The 26052-nt window shown below is 44.9% G+C and overlaps 1 protein-coding gene across 3 annotated transcripts in view; it reads right to left on the bottom strand.

The window, feature by feature from the left end:
* Positions 1-564: 564 nt before the first annotated feature.
* The window catches only part of Wdr31 (WD repeat domain 31), a 28363-nt gene continuing 2875 nt past the window's right edge, over positions 565-26052 (bottom strand). Inside the window, exons 1-10 of one of the 3 annotated variants that reach the window (XM_057785481.1) lie at positions 19331-19421; positions 18325-18421; positions 14092-14232; positions 13644-13776; positions 12328-12402; positions 10876-11121; positions 9697-9764; positions 8186-8327; positions 6673-6835; positions 565-4776 (exon numbers count right to left, since the gene is read on the bottom strand). In XM_057785481.1, coding sequence (XP_057641464.1) covers positions 4616-4776; positions 6673-6835; positions 8186-8327; positions 9697-9764; positions 10876-11121; positions 12328-12402; positions 13644-13776; positions 14092-14204 — 1101 coding nt within the window. In that variant the 5' untranslated portion in view covers positions 14205-14232; positions 18325-18421; positions 19331-19421 and the 3' untranslated portion in view covers positions 565-4615. Of the gene's footprint in view, positions 4777-6672; positions 6836-8185; positions 8328-9696; positions 9765-10875; positions 11122-12327; positions 12403-13643; positions 13777-14091; positions 14233-18324; positions 18422-19330; positions 19422-26052 lie in introns of those variants that run through there. The other 2 variants (XM_057785480.1, XM_057785482.1) reach the window with 2 other exon arrangements.

Genomic DNA, 26052 nt, shown 5'->3' with positions numbered 1-26052 from the left:
TGGTACCTTTATCAGCGAGGCATTCTCATCTTGCTTCCTCTGCATTTTGGTGATGACTGCAGACTGCCACCTTCCTCTTCCCAGAGTTCTCCTGTTCTGGTCACCCTGTCTATACTTCCTGCCTGGCTACTGGCCAATCAGTGTTTTATCAAAACAATACAATATAAGTGACAAGGTACAAGGCCATTGTCCCACAGCATTTCCCCCTTCTTTTTCAAAACAACAACTCTGAATCCAATCTCCTTTGTTTAGCTTTTTTTCTGACTATTATCCATAACTTGTAACAAACATTCTAAACAAAGATAAATATTCATAGTCCATTTTTGGGGAATGTAGGTGTAGCTTTCCATGCTACTTCCTGCTGACTGGGGAGCTGATAATCTTTTTTTTATGGTTACTTTTTTTGTATTTTTCCATTCAAAAATTTACACTTCCTCCCCTCCTCCCATTTCCCTCCTGCTCCCCCACTTACCTTCCTCCCTCCCCCTCCCTCCTTAAGAGAGGGCAGGGTTCCCTGCCCTGTGGAAAGTCCAAGGTCCTCCCCCCTCCATCCAGGCCTAGGAAGGTGTGCATCCAAATGGACTAGGGTCCCAAAAAGCCAGGAGCTGATAATCTTATGGGGACCTAAAGAAAATTTAGAATTATGGTCAAGTCCTGACTGGAGTATTCTATGAGGTTTGATCATCTCAGCCAGCAGTCTTGAAACTGTTTTGTATGTAGAACTCAGAGGGAACTCAAACAGAGGTCCTCTGAAATGTTGGATCATCTGGACCATCTGTTCCTATAGGAGATTCTTTAGGGGGTCTTCCTTGATCAAACCTGATTTTTCTTAACCCAGAATGAATCCACAGCCTCTCATTTCCTGTGGAAACAAAAACAAAACTTCTCCAAAGTAGCATATCTTTTTATTTAAATTTTGAAGTCAAAGCATTTTCAAAATATGTATGTTGCATTAATCCAGCAGTAAATGTCTTTTAGCACCTGTTGCTCCTTCATCAGCCATCAAACCATTCAAAGACAACACAATAACCTACAGTATTCATATTTTCTGTGTATTTCCCATCTTTACATGGCTTTATTTTAAACTCTATTTCTTTTATTTTTAATTTTTGATTTTTTGAGACTAGATGTCTGTGTATCTTTGGCTCTCCTGGCACTCATTCTATAGACTGGTTGTCCTTGAACTCACAGAGATCTCTCTGCCTCTGCTTCCCAAGTGCTGGGATTAAAGGTGTGTGCCACCACACCCAACTATTCTCTTTCTTTTTTTAAGGACTTTTTCCTTTTCCTTTTCTCTCCCAAGCCACCACATATTTGGCCATTGTCCCACAGCACAGACACAAGCATCTGCACACCCAAAGACCTCTTATGAGGATGTTCCAGGAGCAATGTCATGTGAGTCCCAAACTAGAAACTACCCAAGTACCAATTCCATGCACAGAGACTCCTGCCCAATAAGGAGGATGGTGTCAATGTCACAAACATGCCGAGCAAAGGCAGCCTGGTCAGTCCATGTTTGCTTCACCCGCGTCTCTCGCAGCATCACAAACACCCCAAATATAGTCTTAAAGCAAGAGTCATGGATCGTGGACTGACTGCTGTGTTGAGCTAAGGCCCACAGTGATGTCATTCATACGACCTCATTCCTGCAGTGTAGCTTCTCCTCCTGTCAGTGTAGAGGGCTGTGAGGGTCAAACTAAAGTCACCAATGATGTTCCCATTTCACAGATGGGAAAGCTGAGGCCCAGCAACATGCAGCAATTTGCCCACAGTTACAAAACATAGGAAGGGGGGGCAGAATTTAATCTGGGTCTGGCCAACTTCATCTGGAACAGCACAACCTACTAATTCCACGTCCTGCACCCATCTGCTGCTAGGTCTTGGCTTCTAGAATATTTTCAACTTATGACAAGTCAGAGATTTAAGCTCACACATCTCAAAATTCCTTATGGTTACTAAACCTAGTAAAATATTTATGTAGTAGATTAAAGAGGCTCATTTGTCTTTCTGCAACAGTGTAGCTAGGCTGGCAGGCAGAGCAGCTCAACTCATAGTGACCCAGGGCCCTGGCCACCCAACCGTTCTGACCTCATCTGGGCTGCAGAAGCATTTATCAAACCCCCAAACTCCTCTAGTGGGGTAGTGGGGGTGGGCCTGGGGGGCATCCTGACCCACACGTTGGTATTCCTGTCAAGCTGATTGGTGGGTGCAATGACCATAATTTCCAAGCTATCCCCACGGCACACCCGGCTGGATGTAGAATTAGCTGGCCAGCCCGTGCCAGGATGTGCCAACTTTGGGCAAACAACTAGCAATTTTTGTAATTGGGGTGGGGGCAGGTGGCAAGCTTGGCCTGAACTCACTGTATCGGTGAGGTAGGTGACGATGACCCTCAACTCCTGACCCCTGCTCTACCTCCAACATGCAGGGACACAGGCCCCTACCATCACAGCTGACTCTAGTGCTTATGAAGGACCACTCAGAATGGCCAAGGTCCTACTCCTCAGTGCGGAGAGGTTACACTCTTCAAGTAACCTGAGTCCTGCACTTTGCTGCCAACCCTAGGCTACGTGAAGACCATTAATAATTGCCACCCATTTTCCTTAGTGTATGTTTATCCTAATGGTAAATGTTAATATATAAATGTGTTTAAATTTTAATCTATAATTGACAAGATTCCAAGGGCTTGCAGACTTTTCTGGGAAGAAAAAAGTTAACCATCTGGAACATTCCTTTATATGAACGTAGAGGGTGGCCTCTAAAGCGAAGAGTTCATGGCTTTTAAAAGGCTCTTTAAATGTGAGCGTTTGCTCATCTTTCTGCTTCTCAGGCACAGATCGGAAATCTGGCATCAAGCACACAGGCAGAGTTCAGGAAGGGACGATTACTGGTGCAGAATCCTCTAACTCACCAGGGGACCCCGCCCGACCCGCTCCTTTCTTACTGCCTCCATCCAGAAGAATCCATCAGCTGTAGCACTATGCATCCAGCACACACTAGGGTTTCCTTGTCCTAAGAGGTGACCTGTGTACAGCCCCCAGGAGCCCACTAGAGCCAGAAGTGAGTCCAGGGCTAGGGGACAGCTCAGTGGCACAGCAGGGATGATATCCTAAGTTTAATCTCCAGAACTAGATTAATAACTAGTCTCAAAAATTTAAAGAAAAACTAACATCATGGTCTATGAATGTCTAGAATAACAAAGCCAAAAGGGGCAGAGGACTGCCCAGATCCAAGTCTGCCTTCCCTTCCTGTGCCTGTAACTGTGGGCAAAGTGCTGCATGTCTCTGGGCCTTGGCTTTCCCATCTGTGAAATGGGAACAACATTTGGCATGTAACGAGACTCTACTTAGCCTACTGTAGGTATTCAGTGAAGTAACTCCCTCTCACACTACTACTCCCTTGTCATCCGAAAATCAGGGAACTGAAAGGCTGAAAGATTAGAAAGTAAGACAGATGAAGGCAGGCAAATGTTTATTGTGAATGAGCATTCAGTCTAGACAAGACTGTGTGACACCCTTGCAGCTTGCCTTCAGGAACAGCCCTGTGAGGGTCCTGAGTACCGTATTCCATGTGAGGAACCCCCTGACCCTGGGGACAACAGGAGGGAGAGAGGAAATGGCAGCCAGCTCTGAACCATGGACAGGCATGATCCACAGTGACACAGGTGGCCATTCTCTGGCCAGGCCTCAGGTGCCTTATTTTAGGACTCATCCAAAGCAAAATGGACTTCTGAGCTCCAGGCCGAGGACTGGATTTGTGGGAGCTGCACAGTGGCCTGGACCCTCCTCACTGAAGGGTGCGCGGTTGCCGGACTCAGCTGAATCCATCTCTCTCTGTTCCACGTTCCGTTCCGTTCCAGAGATGGGAGGTAGGGAGGACGGAGGTGCACAGTGTTTCTTATTTCTCATATAAATAAAAATACCCAAATCACAGATGCATATTTCTTAGCCTTAGTCTCCCACCCTCTGCCTTCTGGAACATGGGGCAGGCTTAATAATCCCTGTAATTGGGGCAGTGTCCTTGTTCTTGTTTGTGTGCCCCTGGGCAGCACAGGCCCAGGGAGTTAGACGCCTTTGCTCTCTTACCCTAAGTGGCTTTGAGGTGACTGAGTTTAATCTCACTGTCTGCCATCCACTTCCTCTATGGAACAACACTATTACCAACTTGATTTGTCTCGAAACGTTGTCCTTTATGGAGACTCCAGCCCGCATTTTCGTGCTCACAGAGGCTTGCCACTCTTAGGCCCCAACCACCATCTTGAGCAATAAGTACATTTCTTTTGAAGAGTAGTCCCAAAAGCTCACATTTGGATAAAAATTCCATTTGGATTTCCTTGAGATCAAGAACTGTATATTGAGTGCAGTCTCACACCTTTGATGCCAACAGTCAGGAGACTGAGGCAAGAAGGTCGCTATGAGTTCAAGACCAGTCTGAGCCACACCCTGACTTTGTAATCACTGGACTTAAACCAACATCTAACCCGGATATGCCTTCTAAGTGACCCTAAAAAAAGAACACCAGACTTGCACCCCACTCCCCAAGATCAGGTGGAAAAACACAAAGCCACAGAGAAGGAGGGGCTATGGTCTGATATTGTCTAGTCAGTGTCTTGGCCTTAGAAGGCTGCCACTTCCTGCAGCTCCAGCTCTGGGCTGCAGTCCACTCTGAGTAAGTGAACTCCTCCGTAGAAACTCGCACATAACAAGGAGGTGATGTCACCAACAGCCAGGGAGGTCAAGGGTCCCGATCCATCCAGAGACAAGGTGAAAAGGCAGGCTGGAAAAGGAAGGAGAAGCCATCACGTGCTCAGTGACGGAAACATCTGTGAGATGCGATCAGGAGGCAGGGTTGTCGTACTGTGACGTCATGGAGATAGTACAGACAACTACCGCACTCTAAACTACTGCATGTGGTCTGTCAGTCACTGAAACATCACCATAGGAACAAGAAACAGAACATGTCCTGGACCATCTATGCCATGAGGGGGCTCTGCCTGCCTGGGAAGACTCTGGGTCACCTCCATCACTTCAACTGAAGAGAATTGTACCCAGGTCAACAGGATGTAGGGTACCAAGCCGTATTTCAGACAACTAGGGCCATATTTAAGGAGGGTGGAACAGGACAGGCTAAATCAATGGAAGCAGACAGAGACACTGATCTGGGCTGCGGGTTCTCTTCACGATAGGGAGAGGGGGGCTGCAGGTCAGGCTTCGCTTTGTTTTTGTTTTGTTTTCCAAGACAAGGTTTCTCTGTGTAGCCTTGGCTGTACTGGAACTTGCTCTGTAGACCAGGCTGGCCTCGAACTCACAGAGATCTGCCTGCTCTGCCTCCCGAGTGCTGGGATTAAAGGCTGGGCTTTTTCCTGGGCCATCCTTCCACCTGCACCTCTGAGACAACTTTTCTAGGAATGCCAGGAGCGCAGGCAGGGCAGTGAGCCATCTGTTCCGGTCAACACGCCCCACTCCGAGGCTTGTGGTCAGGACATATGAAACATCCACTCCCCCTGCCCACAAATGTTACACCTGGGCAGCTGGGAGTCCAGCTCCAGGTGAGGGGAAGGCAGGCCTGTCTTCACTATAGAGGGTTGGCTTACAGCCACAGCTGTTTACAGAAAGACATTAGATAGGCCCACCTCTTCTCTCTGGTGGTTCTCTCTCCCTATGGGGAACTGAGTGACTATGGGTAGCTTTTGAAATTCTCTAAATTAACACTGTTTCTCTCTCTAGCCAAAGCCTATGTCCAGAGTAAAACAGCAGTGCTGGGAAACCCGACCTGTGGAAGAAAATCCAACATTTATTCCTGGCACTCGGGAGTCTCCGTGGGGACAGCCCACTATGACTGAATGCGCACTCGGGAGTCTCCGTGGGTACAGCCCACTATGACTGAATGCGCACTCGGGAGTCTCTGTGGGTACAGCTCACTATGGCTGAATGCACACTTGGGAGTCTCCGTGGGTACAGCCCACTATGACTGAATGCGCACTTGGGAGTCTCCGTGGGTACAGCCCACTATGACTGAATGCATGTCAGAGGCGTCAGGTGTCAAAGGTTTAAACCACGGCTCACAAAATTCTAGGTCTCTGCTCATAGAGGACTCTGGGAAGCTGTGGTCTTTCTGTGATGCTGAGAGGCCTTGACCATACTATGATCTCAGAGTCCCAGCAGGTGAAGCCTTTCTGAGTGTGTTCTCATTTCATCACAGTTCCAACAAGAGCTAAGGTTCTAACTGCACACCTGAAACAAGAACTCAAATAGTGTTCCTTTCTCCTGTCCAGGCATTCTTAGCATCACAGGTTAAAATCTGATGAGGAACTTCAGACAGAAAAAGTGTAAGAGCCAAACGTGTTCTCTCTGTAGTCTCAGGAATAACTCTACATCATGGCATGTGGGAGCATGTTGTCTCTGTAGTCTTAGGAATAACTCTACATCATGGCATGTGGGAGCATGTTGTCTCTGAGGTCTCAGGAATAACTACATTATGGCATGTGGGAGGCATGGTGCTGGCTTAGAGACAGACGTTGAACAGAAGATGTGGGCACTTTGGTGTCTCACCTCTTAACTACAAGGAGACCATACAGCGTCAGGACACAGGTGGCTTTGAATACAGTGAGCGACGGGAAGTGTCTCCAGGCTGCACTTAGCTTTTGAAAAGCAGGGAGAGAAGACTGCTTACCTCCAGTATCTTGGTTCCAAATCTTCACTGTGGAGTCATGTGCTGAGGTAGCAATCATAGGCATCAAGGCCATGGATTTGGGTAGAAAGACACAGGATGCAACTGTCTGGAAGTGCCCCTTATATTCACACATTCTGTCTCTTGTCTGCCTTAGGTCCCACAACTGCAAAGTAATGACACCAGATAGCTCATACACACAGATGCTCATGTGTCACTAATATCCATCTTCCCATTCCCCATGACACACTGCTCCCTTCCACTCATGAATTCAGAAAGCAGGCGGAGCCCTTATCTCATCCACCACACCCAACTATGCCTCAGACAACACTAGCTATGGCTGTGGAGGAAGGGCGCACTTTTTCCACGGCTAGGGGAGTAGAGCTCACAGTGCTGGGGGGTGATGGAACAGTATGGGGTGTCTTGTTCTCCATGACAACTCAGAGAGCTGCCTCCTGGCATCTTGGGTCCCATGGGGACCATACAGTAAGGTACCTAGTGCCTCTGACAAAGGAAGCAACAGCCCGGTCAGTCCCAGTTGTACTGACACAGATCACACCACACCTGGAAGGCACCGTTCAGAGACGAGAGAAAACTGAATGGTGTGTGAAAACAGTGGGGTCACAGGAGATCCTGTTATCCACCAGCTTGGACAGCGGCATCCTAATCTACCCTTTCTAAGAAACTCCAACTTGTCATGCCTCCGTCCCTTAACTGTAAATTAGGTATTGAAACAGCACCTAACTCACAAGCTTGTCTTAGGGATTAAATGAAATTAACCATGCTTAGTTCAATACCTGACATGGCATACATACCCGGTAACTCAGAAATACAACTTCCTCATTTGGAATAGATAATTCTAGATAATTCTTTTAACTGATAACCCGCAATTATGAATCTAGGAACTTTGGAGGGACCTGAAGAGTGTATCGGCAAGGAGAGTGTAAAACTGAACAAGGGTGTGGTGGGCCCTGGACCAATTGTGGAGGTCTACAGTTCCCTAAATGAGCTGAGCTTCTGTTAGCCTGGCCACACACAGAGAGCATGTGCTACCTGTGTAGGCTTCACTAGGAGCCAGGACATCCGCAGGCTGCTCTGCTGAGCCCTTCGCCCTTCTCTATTTGACCCCATCCGGTTCCTCTTGTCCATTACCAATTCAGACATGCCCAGGTGTGTGTGTGTGTGTGTGTGTGCGTGTGTGTGCGTGTGTTTTTGTGAGGGTTTTTGTTTGTTTGTTTGTCTTTCAAGACAGGGTTTCTCCGTAGGTTTGGAGTCTATCTTGGGATTTGTTCTACAGAACAGGCTGGTCTTGAACTCAGTGAGATCCACCAGTCTCTCTCTGCCTCCCAAGGGATGGGATTAAAGGTGTGCACCACTACTGCCCAACTAACTTAAAGGAAGCCTCTGGAATGCACAGGGTGACTGGCAGTCTGCAGTTGGAGCAGGCAAGTGCTGTCGCAGAGCCCAGGGAGGGGAGTGAGACCAAAGCAGCCTGCTCATCACTATGGGCTCTTACCGTGGCTTCACAGCCTTCACCCCCAAAGCCGCTGCTGCAAGAGATACACGTGTGTCCATCCACGCTGACGTCACAGTGGGTCTGGATGTGCTGCTTTGTGGGAAACACATGAGCCACCTGAAGCCCCCGACTATCCCACAATCTGAAAGGAATTAGAAGCATAAAGCAACCTTGTAGTAAATGGGACAAAAACGTACCTGTGAACTCACTAACAGGAAAAGCTTGACTTTTTGTCGCGGGTCAGAACAGAATGGCACAATCTGACAAACTCTAAAGCTGACAGGAAGTAACCAAATCAATGCCATATTGATTCTTTCTGTTTTGAAATCAAGTCATATGGGCTTTTATTTTTTTTTTTTAAATCACTTTTTAGGGGGAGCGGGTGTACATACCACGGCAATGTGTGTGGGTCCCAGGGACTGAACTAAGGCTGTCAGGCTTGGCAGCAGGTGCCTCTACCTGCTGCGCCATCTTACTCCTTTACACGGAGACTTTAGAGCACACGTTGTTTGTTTGTTTGTTTTAGAGACAGGATTTTCCTGTGTAATCCTGGATGTCCTGGACTCTTCTGTAGACTAGGCTTGCCTGGAACTCAGAGATTTGCCTGCCTCTGCCTACCGAATGCTGAGATTAAAAGTGTGCGCTAACACACCTGGCTAGAACACACACACACATCTTACTTGTACAACTTCATTTGATCTTTTAGGACACTGCTTTTAATGGAATAAAGGTTATTTTTGTGTTTATACCAGGTATTTTTGAAAAGATTCTTTGTGAGCCGGGTGGTGGTGGCACACGCCTTTAATCCCAGCACTTGGGAGGCAGAGGCAGGCAGATCTCTGTGAGTTCGAGACCAGCCTGGTCTACAAGAGCTAGTTCCAGGACAGGCTCCAAAACCACAGAGAAACCCTGTCTAAGATCCTTTGTGGCTGTTTTGAAGCAGGTCTTACAGGTCCAGGCTGCGGACTCTTCAGCCTCCTGACCCTGCTAGAGTGTCGCCACACTTCAGAACGGGATCCGGGCTGAGGCTGCCCCTGCTGGCCGTGGCCGTGGAGTCCAGGGGAGAGCTTTGCGTAGCCTCTCATCTCATTGTTTCCTCCTATCTCCTTCCTCCTATTTTAGAGTAAAAGTCTTTTTGGAGAGACAGAATTTTGAGGCATGCTCCCCAGTTTGTAAACTCCTGGCTTAATCTAATCCCCATCCCCCGATATAGATTCTGACCCTTCCTTCCCAGGAAGGCTCTGGCTAGGTGCCTGGAAATCCCAAGAATCATGCAGGGCATGCCAGCAGGACCGGGAGTAGGTGGGGTGGAGGCTGATCCGAAGAAGCCACGCACTGGAAGGAGCGAGGTCAGCTGCTTCACACTGCTTTGAGTAGACCTTAGCCTGACCTAACCTTGCCCCTCACTCTGTTCCTACAAGCTCCAGGTCAGGGTCACACTGGCAGATAGGAGTGGAGGGAAGCCAGCCCTGATGAAGAAGCAGAATGGAGACAGCGGCTCAGTAGCCCACCTGATGGTCTTATCCTCAGAGGACTGGAGAACATATGGCTGTCTGGGGACCCAGCACAGGTGAGTGACCTGGAGAAAACAATCGCAAGTCTCCCGTCAAGCCACCCTCTGCTGCAATTCCACCTCCTATCCCCTCTCTGCGCTACTGAGCTGGGTTAGCAGGGTCATCGTCCACAGCTCCTGGTCAGTCCTCCTCTGCCTCTATCTCCTCCGTGCCCAGGGGCAAAGGTACCAGTGGGGAGGCCTTGTGGTTAGCCGTGGTGATGAGTCCCCTGAACTCTTCTGTAACACCTCAGGGGTTCCTAAGAGTGACAGTAATCATGGCCTTGCAGCCCTGACTGGACAGCCATGAACAGGTTTCCAAACAACCCAGGGTGGCAGAGTTGTCCTTTTCCCAGCACAGTGTCCTCACAAATGTGGATGATTAGGAAGCACATCCCGCCATCTGAGCTGATGTCATCAGCCCCAGCACAGCAGATGACTAGACTCTGAGGAACGCCTGCCATGCGTCAAGCACAACGACAGGGGCTTTGTGTTATATTTCAGCCATTCGGTCACCCAAAGAGTCTTACCTAGTGACGTAACTCCCATTTCATAAATGGAGAGATTTAGAGTCCAGGCATAAACAGCACAATACAGCACTCACAATAATAAGTGACAGACCTGTGGTTTGAGGCAGGGCTGGGAGTGCAGGTTACGTGTTTGCTTAGCATGGACAAGGCTAAGGGTTCAACCCCCAGCATGGGGAAAAGAGAAACCCATACAGACACAAGTGTGGAAGGCAGCTGAGACAGGGCCCAAGGCTGTGCAAAGTCTACAGCACTCACTGTTATACAGTGAGTTGTATCAAGCAAAGGGCACACTGACTTCTCTGCATGATGCTACATACTCAGAGGGGCGAGCAGCCATCTGGCGTCACATTCTGTACACATAAGGTACTCGGTTATACTTCTATTCCGGGCAGTGCCCACCCAAATTATACTAACTGTATGCTGGAAGAAACGAGTGAGGGTACCACTCTCTTTTCTCCTTCTTCCTCCCCTCTTTACTCCCAGACGCCACCTCTCAACTGAACCGGAGCCCCCTCCGCCCTGGTACACACACTCTCTCTGCTATGAGCTGCGGCCCCAGCTCGCTTCCCTCACACCACACCCCTTCCATCATCTTGACCCACAGGTACCAGGTTCCTGGAGACAGACGCTCTCCGCACACACCGTCCAGTCCCCACATCCCACAGGAGCAAGCTGTTGTCGCGAGAGCCGCTGCACAGCTGTGAGGAGTCTGGACTCACAGCCAAGCCAGTGACCACCATGGCATGGCCAGACAGCTCCTGCCTGGGCTGGGAGGAGCCCTGCAGGTCCCACATCAGGACGCTCTTGTCTCGAGAGGCGCTGAAAAACTGGTGTGATCTGGGAATACAGGCTATCTGCTTGGAGAACAAATAAAAACAGAAACAGCTCAGCTGTGCACGCTAGACAGGACTTCAAAACAGCAGATGGCTTTGTAAACTCCTCCCCACATACACATTTCTTATTTTTGTTTTTCTTTCTTTTGTTTTTTGTTTGTTTGTTTGTTTTGTATTGTTCTGGTTTGTTTTTTCTAAACAAGGTTTCTCTGTGTAGCTCTGGCTGTCCTGGAACTCACTATGTAGACCAGGGTAATTTGTTTCTTTTAAGAAAAAGATTTATTTTTAATTATCTGTATGTGTGTGTGCACGTGTGTGTTACAGAAATAGCCCACTTTAAGCTTACAGCTCAGCAGCAGCAAATATATTCACACTGTTGTGCAAACACCAACAATCTCCAATGACACAACTTCCATGGCCTTACAGTGCAGCCCCACCTGCTCACCCACTGCCTCACGGCCTCATGTCAGTTACAGCACACTGCTTCTGCCTAGCTTCTTTCACTAAACAAGCTTCCAGTATCTGCCACTGTGTAAGTAACACATGTCAGAGTGCCACCTTTTCTTTTCAGTCCTGGATCCAATCCAGGGCTTCACCATGCTAGGCTTTACTGAGCTACATACCCAATCCCAGAATTTCATTCCTCTAAATTTTTTTTAATTAATTTATTTTTATTTAATGTACATTGGGTATTCTGGCATAGGTGTCAGGTCCCCTGGAACTGGAATCACAGACAGCTGGGAGCTGCCATGTAGGTGCCGGGAATTGAACCTACTTCTTCTGGACCAGCAGCCAGTGCTCTTAACTGCTGAGTCATCTCCCCAGCCTCTTTTGTTCCTTTTGAAGACTGAGTAAACTCAGTGGTGGTGCACATCTTTAATCCCAGCACTAGGGAGGCAGAGGCAGGCAGACCTCTGTAAGTTTGACGTTAGCCCAGTCTACAGATCAAGTTCCAGGAAAGCCAGGGTTACACTGACAAACCCTGTCTTGGGGGAAGAAAAGACTGACTGATATTCTACTCTGTGTGTACTGTGGCAAGTTTTTACTACACCTCTGCTAGGTATCTGGCTAATTCCATATTTGAAATTATTCATTCTGCTCTTCTAGCATCAGAGGAGGCCTTCGCAATTCTCCTTCAGACTAAATATACAAGCTCTTTAACAGGTACAGCTATTGATGTCTTTATTCACTCCTTAGTTCCCTTCAGAATAAGCATTTGACGGTTACCTTAGTGATTTCCCGCTCATGCCCTCTGAACCTTTTCACCACGTGTCCAGTTTTCCAATTATAGGCCACAGCAGTCTGCAGAGACATGGGATTACAGGTGGAAAACCAGGCTGGCTCTGAGCACAGCGGTCTGCAGAGACATGGGGTTACAGGTGGAAAACCAGGCTGGCTCTGAGCACACGGTCTGCAGAGACATGGGGTTACAGGTGGAAAACCAGGCTGGCTCCTGGCACAGCGGTCTGCAGAGACATGGGGTTACAGGTGGAAACACCACGCTGGCTCTGAGCAGAAGCTTAAAGCATTTTCTTGCTGAGTGTCTGCTACAGAGAGAGGAGCAAGTACTTCACGGCTCCAGTCACTCGCTGCGACTCTTGACCTATCAGCTCCCCAGTCCTCACAACAGAGGAGCTGGTCCTTGCCCTGCTGCCTTCTCACAGCTGTGAGAAGGGACCCCATAACTCAAGACAATTTCTTAGACCTAAAATAATATAGACATCAAGACAAGACATTGCTGCTGGGTGGTGGTGGCACACGGCTTTAATCCTAGTATTCAGGAAGCAGAGGCAGGTGGATCTCTATGAGTTCGAGGCCAGCCTGGTGTACAGCTCAAGTTCCAGGACAGCCAGGAATACACACAGAGAAACCCTGTCTCAAAAAACAAAAGAGAGAGAGACATCACATTACTAATGAAGTACTGATACTCAAATGTATCCTGATTTGAAGCAATGACATTCAAGGCAAATGCATCTCATAAATTTGAAATACAGTTTGCAAATGAAATTGAATGATTCTGAAGGTCTACTGGGAATAAGGACATTATTAGTAGCATTTCCTTCAAGGAAGAATCATCAGTGTACTGCAGCTGCAGCTGCCAGCAGTGAGTGACAAGACAGCTCTTAGTGCGGGGAGAGAACGCAGTTAAGTCTAGGATGATGGCAACAGGAAAGACCAAAATAAAGAGGCAGTGAACACCAGTGTGACTTTTTGAAAAAAAAAAACATAAAGCAACTAGAAAATTTTTTGCTGATTCCATAGTCTGAGTCCTACTGTTAAGAATGAGGTAGGTGGAACAGTGACTCCCCCACTTACAAAGGCATGTGGCTGGCCTGGCATAGGGCGAGGTTCTCACTGAATCCTCACCCTGTCTACCCACTAACAGACTAGGACGTCGGACTTGCCTACAGTAATAGGAAGTGGCAGAGCCGGCCTCAGACTCCAGCCTTCAAACCTGGAGAAATAAATGCCCTGTTCGACTCTCAGGACATCTTCCATTTCCTACAGTGATCTGGTTTCTTGGGAAGAAATGGAAACCTCACCTTGTCTTTTCCTCCAGAGACACACAGGTCTGAGCTCAGAGTAGCAACCACAGAGACAGCATCCACGTGAGCGGGGCTGTACTCCTGGGACACTTTAGTCTGGACTCCCTCTTCCATACGTCCGTCAGGCCTGCTGCAGAAAGGACGGAAAGTGAGGCAGAAAAGAGACCCACTGTTTGGAAAAGGTCCAGAAATAAACGGTGCTGTGTATTTGGGAAACGCCCAGGGTTACTGAAATCTGATGAAGGGGATTCTGAGGCAAGGAGTCTTTGCTCTCATTAGAGAGGACTCCCAAGGATTCGGGGCCCCAGAGTTTGTGTTGCAGGTACTCGCTGGTGAGGTGACCACTTCTTACCTAAACCAGTATACAGAACCAACACTCGCCTTTTGTCCTTAGCAGAGGATTGTGAAGGAGCGTATAAACTGGGGACCCTGAGATGCCATCTACCTGTACTTGTAAGTGCTGTGTCTGAGTTTGCTCTGCAGTTTCCCCATCCCAGCCCAGAGTCTACGGGAAACCTGAGGAAGAGCTGGTTTCAGTTGGCAGCCGGGCAGCAGCATCCCTTGCAGTCGCTGGGAAGTGTGTTCCCTGTAGAATGGAGAGACCACACACGCTGAATTTCATTAGGTCCAACATTAGTAGTGTGATCAAACTAACACTTTCCTTCCTCTTTCCTTCTTTCTTTTTTTTCTTTGTGTGTGTGATGTATTTTTTTCAAAAGAGATTAACTATGGGCCTTTGATGTTTTCCCTTCTCCTGCTTCATTCTCTTGGGACTACAGCTGTTGACATAGGTTCAGCAGATAAACAAATCAAAACTAATGTTCAAAAACACTAAGAATTATTTTATGCATGCATGTTTATGTACATGAATGCTCACATGTACTGGTACATGTGCACATGTGTGTATGTATGTGGAAGCCAGAGTGTGACACCCCAACCTTAGATGCCATTCCTCAGGAGACTCCTACTTTGCTTTTTGAGTCAGGGTCTCTCACAGAGACTTTCGGCTCATTAGGATGGGCTGGCTGGACAGTGAGCCACAGAGATCTACCTCTGTCCACCTCCCCAGCGCTGGGACTGCATGCAACTGCCAGCATACCCAGGTTCTTACGTAGGTGCTACATACTCAACTTGGGTCCTCATGTTTGTATGTCAAACACATACCAACTGAGGTAGTTCCCCAGCCCAGCAATTATTTTTAAACTGATTTAAATACTATGCACTATGAATTTTTATTAACAATGTATATTATATTAATATGTATAATTTTGTTTTATGAACTAATTAAAAAGATAAATTAAATTTTTTTTCTAAAAATACTAAACTCAGGCCTGGATATGTGGTTTTGTCGTAAAATAGAGAACTTGTCTAGCATGCATGATGCCTGGAATTGATCCCCAGTAACACATACACACAGAGACACACACACACAGAAAAGAAAAACTGAAAAATGCACCTATAGTTCCAAGAGATCTGATGCCTGCTTCTGACCTCTGTGGGTACCAGGCATGCACACAGCATGTTTAGGCAAAACATTTATACACATAAAATAAATAAATTTAAAAATTGACAATAGGTATTTAAACAAAAGTTGGTGCACACTTGCTCACCAAACACTATCACAACAGCTGCGAGACAAACACATTTCTTCAAGCAAGGCATAATGGCACATACTTTTAATCCCAACAGTAGGAAGCAAAGGCAGGCAGACGTCTGTGAGTTCAAGGCCAGCCTGGTCTACATTGAGAGTTCCAGCCAGAGCTAAACAGTGAAACTCTGTCTCAGAGTGGGGGGGGGGAGGAAGGGAGGGAGGAAGGGAGGGAGAGAGAGACAGAGACAGAGAGAGAGAGAGAGAGAGAGAGAGAGAGAGAGAGAGAGAGAGAGAGAAACAGTAGATGTATACATGGATACATAAACAAAATGTGGCCTACCCAGATACTAAACAATCCTGAATATTGAATATAATATGGTTGAACCCAGAAAGCACCATGCTAAGCAAGAGAGAGAGAGAGACCAGACATACTAACTACATAATACATGATCCCATTCACATGAAATACCCACTTTAAAAATCTACAGTGACAATAAATAGATTGGTTCATGGCTGTCAGGAGCTAGGCTGAGGTGGAGAATTAGAGAACGGAGGTCTATGTAACTGCTTACTGAAGACATAGTTTCCTTTGGGAGTGATAAAAGTGTCATGCAACTAGACAGTGAGTGACCACTACACAATAGCATCTATGTATAAAATGTCACAAATGGTAGATTTTGTTACATGTACTTTACCACAATAAATTAAATATTATGAGCATGTAACTGAAAATAAAATATATGTATGTATATATATACATATGTACACACACACACACATATATATAATGTGTATAATTCTTCTTTGGCCAGAGGACAACTTTGTGGGTCATTTCTTTCCTTCCCCCCTCATGTGGGTTCTGGAACTGAACTCAGGTCCCCAGGCTTATGCAGCAGTGTCTTGCCTGCTGAGGCATCTCTCCAGCCCTAGAAAAGCTTCTTAAGTTTTCTAAGTACTCTAAGAGCTATAATCTTTCTTACTTGTTGTCTTTATTCATCTCTTTGCATCGTTTCTCTAATGCAGCAACCAATATCATGAGGTTATTATGCAACAAAAAAGAGACAACGCCAATGAGATCACGGAGTTAATACTTAGACCAGCAGTTCTCAAAGCAAGAACACTGGAGTATTTCTGCCTACCTCAAGGGGCCCAAAGGCCTCCCTTTACCTTCACCTCGGGATGAGGTCTGCTTTTTTTCTCTATACATTTTATTGCAACAACAGACAGAATGAAGTAGGTATGAGAAGCCAATTAAAGAGACTTTAAAAAGCTCAATACAACTTTTTCCAACTAAAACTTTTTGGAACGTTTAATTTTAATAAATCATGCCATTTATGTAGCCTTGGCTAGCCTAGAGCTTGCTATACAATCCAGGCTGGGTTAGAACTCACAGAATCTGCCTGCCTCTGTCTCCAGACACTGGGATTAAAGCCATGCACCAGCACACCTGGCCTACAATAGGCTTTTGTTTGTTTTTAGAGACAGGGTCTCATATCCTGGCCCGGAGCTTAGTGTGCAGCTGGCCTTGAATTTGCAATCCTCCTGCCTCTGCTTTCCAAGTGCTGTCAGTTCAACCACACACTATCATGCTGTACTTTCAAGAGTTTTATTACTTTTAGTTTTAAGTAGGAAATATTTTTGAAACTTTTCAGATTTATTGTAATATAGAAAATTGCAGAAATCTAAACCCAATTAAAAAACTACACAAACAAAAGGTCTCTAGGATCCTCAATAACTTTTAAGCATGAAAAACATCCTGAGATCCTGAGGTCAAAGTGTTTGAGAACAACTGCCCTAGAAATTACATCATGTTAGTACTGGATGTTATATTAGAATAAGAAGAGTAGAAGAATGGTTTTTTTTCAGATTTACTTATATTTGCCTTCATCAGCTCACAAGGCTAGAACTAAAACTAAAGAGTGAATTATGAATTCAAAGGTGCTCATGTTAGGGGCTGCAGGCATAGTAGCATGAGTGGTTGCAGGTGGCAGAGTACTTGCCTGGCGTGAACAAGCCTTGCCTAACATGATCAAACATGGGTCTGATCCCCAGTACTGCAAGGAAAGAAAGAAAGAAAGAAAGAAAGAAAGAAAGAAAGGAAGGAAGGAAGGAAGGAAGGAAGGAAGGAAGGAAGGAAGGAAGGAAGGAAGGAAGGAAGGAAGGAAGAAGCAAGCAAGGATGTCCCTCTTGTCTCTTCACGTGTGGTGACCCTGCATGTGCTGCTGGGGCCACAAAGAACAAGGAAAAAATCTGAAGAGATAGATGGTTGGCACCAGCATTCGTAGGAGCTGAGCCAGAAGCCAGTCCCAGCTACCCCCAGGTCCTGTGTCCTTCAACTGCTATTCCCTGAGATGTTGAAGATCTGGGGGGTGTAAACTGGGCTATGAGAGGGGCCTGTCCTCATTTCTTCCAGTTACTGCTTAAAGAAGTTCTGAAGGATTCATGTGTCACAGACACAAACAGCCCGGCCCCAGGAAGAGCTGTGCACAGAGCTGCCAGATAAACACTGTTATTCACACAGCCGCCACAGGGTGGACGTTCCCAGGATAAACACTGTTATTCACACAGCCGCCAGAGTGGACGTTCCCAGGATAAACACACTTATTCACACAGCCGCCACAGGGTGGCCCCAGCTCTGCCTCATCTTACCCCGGCTCACAGTGTGCTCGGGTGATGCTCCTGCATCAGCCTTCCTAGCTACTGGAGCAGCACACTCCTAAATGACTGTCCGTTCCATAAGGACTCTTTTTTTTTGTTTTTCTGTACTCCAAACAGCTCGCACAGTATGACAAAAACATTTGTTGCAAACTCCTGTCCCTTCCACTCAAACACTCTAGGGTGTTCTGTGATAGGCAATAAAGGGAAGACTCTAGGCCTGCATCCGGGAAACTTGTGATGTGTACTGTTTATATACAGAGTTGCAGGGCTGCCTACCTGCCATCCTAACCCACGCCCAACACTGTCATAACTGCTGACAGGTGCCGCCTGGAGACCATGGAGGCTATGCAAGGATTTAAAACAAACTGGATTCCCATCAGGTATTTTCACTGAGGAGAGTCTAAGGAAGGGTAACTTGGCATTACTTACCCCCAAAACAACAGTATCTTCTTGGTGAGCTGCTGTATTTGATGATCTGTAGTTCATTCAGCCTCTGGAAACTATCCAAACAGCCACTTCCTAATCTCTGTAATTAACGAAAGGACGCTCAAATTAATCTCCTCTCTGTCTAAGCGTATGTTTGCACCGAAGAGATCTGCAACATAAGTGTAAAAGGGGCCTTTAATAATCTTTGAAAAGAATATTAGAGTAGTTTTTCCTCATTAAGAAATAGCACACATGGGCTGGAGAGATGGCTCAGTGATTAAGAGCACTGACTGCTCTTCCAGAGGTCCTGAGTTCAATTCCCAGCAACCACATGGTGGTTCACAGCCATCTGTAATGAGGTCTGGTGTCCTCTTCTGGCCTGCAGACATACACACTTACAGAATATTGTATACATAATAAATAAATAAATTAAAAAAAAAAAGAAATAGCACACAAGTTGGGCGGTTGTGGCGCACACCTTTAATCCCAGCACTTGGGAGGCAGAGGCAGGTGAATCTCTGTGAGTTCGAGACCAGCCTGGTCTACAAGTGCTAGTTCCAGGACAGGCTCCAAAGCCACAGAGAAACCCTGTCTCGAAAAACCAGAAAAAAGAAAAAAAAAAAGAAATAGCACACAAATTTCCAAGAGTATATAAGTTTCGAATTTCTATCAGTGGGGTAGAGTATCGCATGATGTTAACTACACATTTATTTGGTTTTTATTTGTTTTGAGATAGGGTCTCATGTAGCTCAGCCTGGCCTCAAACTCAATGTAGCTAAGATGGCCTTGAATTTTTGGTTCTTCTGCATCTACCTCCTGAGTGCTGAGAGCACAGGTACTTGCCCTGTGCATGGTTTGTCGATGCTTGGGATGGAACCCAGAGCCTCATACATGCCAGGCAAGCCCTTTACCAACCGAGGTGCACCCCAGACGCTCGCTACGTATCTACTTTTGAATGTGCAAAATAGAAATACTGAATTACATCAGTAAGCAGTTTGGTTTTACTCACAGTATAGTCCATCTGTCCATCAAAAGTCTTCAGAGTAGACTGCTTACTTCAGAGTTCACTGTTTTTGTGAAAAGAGTAACTTTTCTGTTTTGAATAAGTATGAATCATAGGACTTGTGAACAAAGAGCTTTAAAAAATTACCCCTATTTAAAGATCTGGAGATCACAGAAACATTAGTTCTTCAAAATTATAACTTGGCAGCCCTCTCGAATTTAAGCCTAGAATTTCCACCACAAACATCTACACGGAAGCAGCAATCTTAACCCCTCTGTTTAAAGAGTCAAATAACTTCTGAGCATTTATACTCAGTGCAGCACAGAACAGTCAAGGGCACTGGTATGTGATTAAATGAACTAGACTGGACATCCTGGACCACAGTTCTCCTGTATCCTTAGACAAGCTGCTCAACTCCTGTGGATTTCCACTTCCCACATGCAGACTCAGACAGTACATCTACTACGGGCTCTGCAAAGGCTGGACTTAAGGTGTGTCGGAAAGGGCTCCAAGGGCTCTGCGCATCTTAATTCACACGCTCTATTACACAGGCCTCCTTACAGCTTACAGCCATTTGCAGTGAGAAGAGAGGAGCACAGACATGAAAACAATGCACTCATGCACAAGCGGCAGCGCTTCAGAGGCCCTGCTCTTGGCCAGAATCCTGCACTGCATCCAGACGGTGCTTCAGAGGCCCTGCTCTTGGCCAGAATCCTGCACTGCACCTCTGCAAGATCTAGTTCCTGACTGCAATATTAACAGTAATAGTGCCAGAACCATCAATTTCAGTTATTAACACTGCTCATAATAGACCCATATTAAACAGCCAACAACACAGACAGCATATATAGATAGATTTATGAGTCTAGAGGATCTTAATCCAAGTCTTTTATGTCACCTAACTAGAGTGACAGATCAAAATCAGACTAAAAATTATGTTATACACTAAGGCAATTGAAATTTTTGAGAACAAAAAATATATGTACTTGGTAGACAATACATCATGTGTAGACTAACCTATTTTGTATATAATAAACATGTAACAGACTTGAGAGGAAGAATGATGTCTTCTTTGTTTCTGTTTCTGAGCTTCCAGCTGAAAGACCAGAAAAGATTCCATATCCTTTTGGAACCTTGAACTATACACCTGCCCCCAGGATAAGCTGAAGGCCGTAGGACCCCTCTTTAGGGAAGTATTTGCTAATGGAGAAACCTAAGTTACATGAAGTTGCTGACTGCAGTCCATTCCCCCACCCAACTTCCCCTGTCAGCTGGGTGACATCAGCTGGGCAACATTTCAAGCAGCCCCTGCGGTTAGCACAGGGTCAGCAGATGTCTGGAGGGTGTAACCAGGGGGACTGTTGCTATCCCCCTTAGATAACAATAGCCAATTAGGGGGCTGGAGAGATGGCTTAGAGGTTAAGAGCACTGGCTGCCCTTCCAAAGGTCCTGAGTTCAATTCCCACCAACCACATGGTGGCTCACAATCATCTATAATGAGATCTGGTGCCCTCTTCAGATGTGCAGGCAGAATACTGTATATATACAGAATACTGTATACATAATAAATAAATCTTTAAAAAATAGCCAATTAGGCAGGCAGGCACAGGCAGGCACAGGTGGAAGAGACCCCGGCGCACAGGCAGGCCCAGGTGGCGGAGACACCGGCGTGCAGGCAGGCGGGGGTAGGATAGTCCAAGCATGAAATAGTGAAGCCCACACTGAGAGCAGATCGCCCCACTACAATTAAATCAAACCCATTAGATAGCATCAATAGGAGGAGATGGGCAGACGCCAAGGCAAGAATTCACCCAACAATCTGAAAAACAACATGAAAACACCAGAACCCAATGATCTTACAACACAAGGACTTGAACACCCTAACACAGAGGAAGAGGAAAAAATGGACTTTATGAAAGCAATAGAGTCCCTTAAAAAACATGTAAAAAACGTCCTCATAGAAATGGATGAAAAGTATAATAAAAAGTTTGAAGAAATGAGTAAATATGTAAATGATACCCTGGGAAACCAAGAAAAAAATGATCAAGCAGGTAATGGAAACAGTTCAAGAATTGAAAACTGAAATGGAAGCAAGGAAGAAAACACAAACTGAGGACCAGCTGGATAAGGAAAATCTAGGGGACAAGCAGAGACTACAGAAACAAGCATAATCAATAGAATACAAGAGATAGAAGAAAGAATCTCAGATTCTGAAGACACCATAGAGAAAATAAACGCACTGATCAAAGAAAACATCAAAACCAACAAATTCTCATCACAAAACATTCAGGAAATATGGGACACAATAAAAAGACCAAACCTAAGAATAGGGATAGAGGAAGGAGAAGAGTATCAGCTCAAAGGCCCAGAAAATATATATATATATATATATTTTGATTTTTCAAGACAGGGTTTCTTTATAGCTTTTTGGTTCCTGTCCTGGAACTAGCTCTTGTAGACCAGGCTGGCCTCGAACTCAAAGAGATCCGTCTGCCTCTGCCTCCCGAGTGCTGGGATTAAAGGCGTGCGCCACCACCGCCCGGCCCCAGAAAATATTTTTAACAAAATTATGGAAGAAAACTTTCCCAACATAAAGAAAGATATTCCTTTGAATATCCAAGAAGCATACAGAACACCAAACAGACTGGATCAAAAAAAAAAATCCCCTCGCCATATAATAATCAAAACACAAAATATACAGATTAAAGAAACAATATTAAGAGCTGCAAAGGAAAAAGGCCAAGTAACTTATAAAGGTAAACTGATCAGACTTACATCTGACTTCTCTATGGAAACCATGAAAGCCAGAAGGTCCTGGATAGAGGTACTGCAGAAACTAAGAGACCATGGATGCAAACCCAAACTACTATACCCAGCCAAGCTATCGTTCACTATCAATGGAGAAAACAAGACATTCCAGGATAAGAACAAATTTAAACAAAACGTAGCCACAAATCCAGCCCTTCAGAAAGTAATAGAAGGAAAATCACAACCCAAGGAATCCAACATTGCCAACACTGCCTACAATAACTCAGGCATCTAGCGACCCTTTACCAGCACAACTCAAAGAAGGGAGACACACAAACTCTACTACAAAAAGTAATAAGAATAACCGGAGTAAACAACCACTGGTTGTTAATATCACTTAATATTAATGGTCTCAATTCACCTATAAAAAGGCACAGGCTAAGAGATTAGATACGAAAACAGGATCCAACATTCTGCTGTTTACAAGAAACACATCTCAACCACAAAGACAGGCATCTACTCAGAGTAAAGGGTTGGGAAAAGTTTTTCAAGCAAATGGTCCTAAGAAAAAAGCAGGTGTGGCCATACTAATTTCTAACAAAACTAACTTCAAACTAAAATCAATCAGAAGAGATCGAGATGGACACTTTATACTCATAACAGGAACAATTCAGCAGGATGAAGTCTCAATCCTGAATATTTACACCCCTAATATAAAAGCACCCACTTATGTAAAAGAAATATTACTAAAACTCAAGGCAGATATCAAACCACACACACTAGTAGTAGGAGACTTCAACACACCTCTCTCACCAATGGACAGGTCAATCAGACAGAAAACTAATAGAGAATTAAGAGAATTGTTGGAGGTAATGAAGCAAATGGACTTAACAGACATCTATAGAACACTCCACCCAAATAGGAAAGAATACACCTTCTTCTCTGCAGCTCATGGAACCTTCTCTAAAATTGACCACATACTCGGAAACAAAGGAAACCTCCACAGATACAAAAAAATATCAGTGTCCACCTGTGTCTTATCAGATCACCACGGATTAAAGTTAGAAGGCAACAACAATGCTGCCCCCAGAAAGCCGACAAACTCATGGAAACTGAACAGTCAACTACTGAACCACACCTGGGTCAAGGAAGAAATTAAGAAAGAAATTAAAGTCTTCCGTGATTTTAATGAAAACAAAGAGACAACATACTCAAACCTATGGGACACAATGAAAGCAGTGCTAAGAGGAAAGTTCATAGCACTAAGTGCCCACTTAAAGAAAACAGAGAACGCAAACATTGGGGACTTAACAGCACACCTGAAAGCTCTAGAAAAAAAAAGAAGCAGACGCGCCCAGGAGGAGTAGAAGACTGGAAATAATCAAACTGAGGGCAGAAATCAACAAAATAGAAACACAGAAAACAGTCCAAAGAATCAATGAAACAAAAAGTTGGTTCTTGGAGAAAATCAACACGATCGACAAACCCCTATCCAAACTAATTAAACGACAGAGAGAGAACACGCAAATAAATAAGATCAGAAATGAAAAGGGGGACATAACCACAGACACAGAGGAAATTCAGAGAATCATTAGATCTTACTACAAGAGCCTGTATGCCACAAAACTGGAAAATGCAAAAGAAATGGACATTTTTTTTAGATAAGTACCATATACCAAAGGTAAACCAAGACCAGGTGAACGATCTAAATAGACCTGTTAGTCGCGAAGAATTAGAAACTGTTATCAAAAATCTCCCTTCCAAAAAAAGCCCAGGACCAGATGGTTTCAATGCAGAATTCTACCAGAACTTCCAAGAAGAGCTAATACCTATACTCCTTAATGTATTCCACAATATAGAAACAGAAGAGTCATTGCCAAACTCCTTTTATGAAGCTACAGTTACCCTGATACCAAAACCACACAAAGACCCAACCAAGAAAGAGAATTACAGGCCTATATCACTCATGAACATCGACGCAAAAATTCTCAATAAAATACTGGCAAACCGAATCCAAGAACACATTAGAAAAATTATCCATTATGATCAAGTAGGCTTCATCCCAGAGATGCAGGGCTGGTTCAACATACGCAAATCTATCAATGTAATCAACCATATAAATAAACTGAAAGGAAAAAACCATATGATCATTTCATTAGATGCTGAAAAAGCATTCGACAAAATTCAACACCCCTTTATGATAAAGGTCTTGGAGAGATTAGGGATACAAGGGTCATACCTAAATATAATAAAAGCTATTTACAGCAAGCCGACAGCTAACATTAAATTAAACGGAGAAAAACTCAAAGCCATCCCACTAAAATCAGGAACACGACAAGGATGTCCACTCTCTCCATACCTCTTCAATATAGTGCTTGAAGTGCTAGCAATAGCAATAAGACAACATAAGGGGATCAAGGGGATTCGTATTGGAAAGGAAGAAGTTAAGCTTTCATTATTTGCAGATGATATGATAGTATACATAAGCGACCCCAAAAAATCTACCAAAGAACTCCTACAGCTGATAAACACCTTTAGTAGCATGGCAGGATACAAGATCAACTCCAAAAAATCAGTTGCCTTCCTATACACTAAGGATAAGGAAGCAGAGAGGGAAATCAGAGAAGCATCACCTTTCACGATAGCCACAAATAGCATAAAATATCTTGGGGTAACTCTGACCAAGGAAGTGAAAGATCTATTTGACAAGAACTTTAAGTTTTTGAAGAAAGAAATTGAAGAGGACACCAGAAAATGGAAGGATCTCCCTTGCTCTTGGATTGGGAGGATCAACATAGTAAAAATGGCAATTCTACCAAAAGCAATCTATAGATTCAATGCAATCCCCATCAAAATCCCATCAAAATTCTTCACAGATCTGGAGAAGACAATAATCAACTTTATATGGAAAAACAAAAAACCCAGGATAGCCAAAACAATCTTATACAATAAAGGATCATCTGGAGGCATTACCATCCCTGACTTCAAACTCTTTTACAGAGCTACAGTATTGAAAACAGCTTGGTATTGGCATAAAAACAGAGAAGTCGACCAATGGAATCGAATAGAAGACCCAGACTTTAACCCACAAACCTATGAACACCTGATTTTCGATAAAGGAGCTAAAAGTGTACAATGGAAAAAAGAGAGCATCTTCAACAAATTGTGCTGGCAAAACTGGATGTCAATCTGTAGAAGAATGAAAATAGATCCATATCTATCACCATGCACAAAACTCAAGTCCAAATGGATTAAAGACCTCAATATCAGTCCGAACACACTGAACCTGATCGAAGAGAAAGTGGGAAGTACTCTACAACATATGGGCACAGGAGATCACTTCCTACGTATATCCCCAGCAGCACAGACATTAAGGACAACATTGAATAAATGGGACCTCCTGAAACTGAGAAGCTTCTGAAAAGCAAAGGACACTGTCACTAAGATAAAAAGGCAACCCACTGACTGGGAGAAGATCTTCACCAACCCCGCAACTGACAAAGGTCTGATCTCCAAAATATATAAAGAACTCAAGAAACTAGACCGTAAAGGGCTAATCAACCCAATTATAAAATGGGGCACTGAACTGAACAGAGAATTCTCAACAGAAGAAGTTCAAATGGCCAAAAGACACTTAAGATCGTGCTCAACTTCCTTAGCAATCAGGGAAATGCAAATCAAGACAACATTAAGATACCATCTTACACCTGTCAGAATGGCTAAAATAAAAAACACCAATGATAGCCTCTGCTGGAGAGGTTGTGGAGAAAGGAGTACACTCATCCATTGCTGGTGGGAATGCAAACTTGTGCAACCACTTTGGAAAGCAGTGTGGCGGTTTCTCAGGAATTTCGGGATCAACCTACCCCTGGACCCAGCAATACCACTCTTGGGAATATACCCAAGAGATGCCCTATCATACAACAAAAGTATATGCCCAACTATGTTCATAGCAGCATTGTTTGTAATAGCCAGAACCT

The sequence above is a fragment of the Chionomys nivalis genome, chromosome 11 (assembly GCF_950005125.1).
Source record: "Chionomys nivalis chromosome 11, mChiNiv1.1, whole genome shotgun sequence".
Taxonomy (NCBI): Eukaryota; Metazoa; Chordata; class Mammalia; order Rodentia; family Cricetidae; genus Chionomys; species Chionomys nivalis.
The sequence above is the reverse complement of the archived record's forward strand: the minus strand, read 5'-3'. Positions and strand labels throughout refer to the sequence as shown.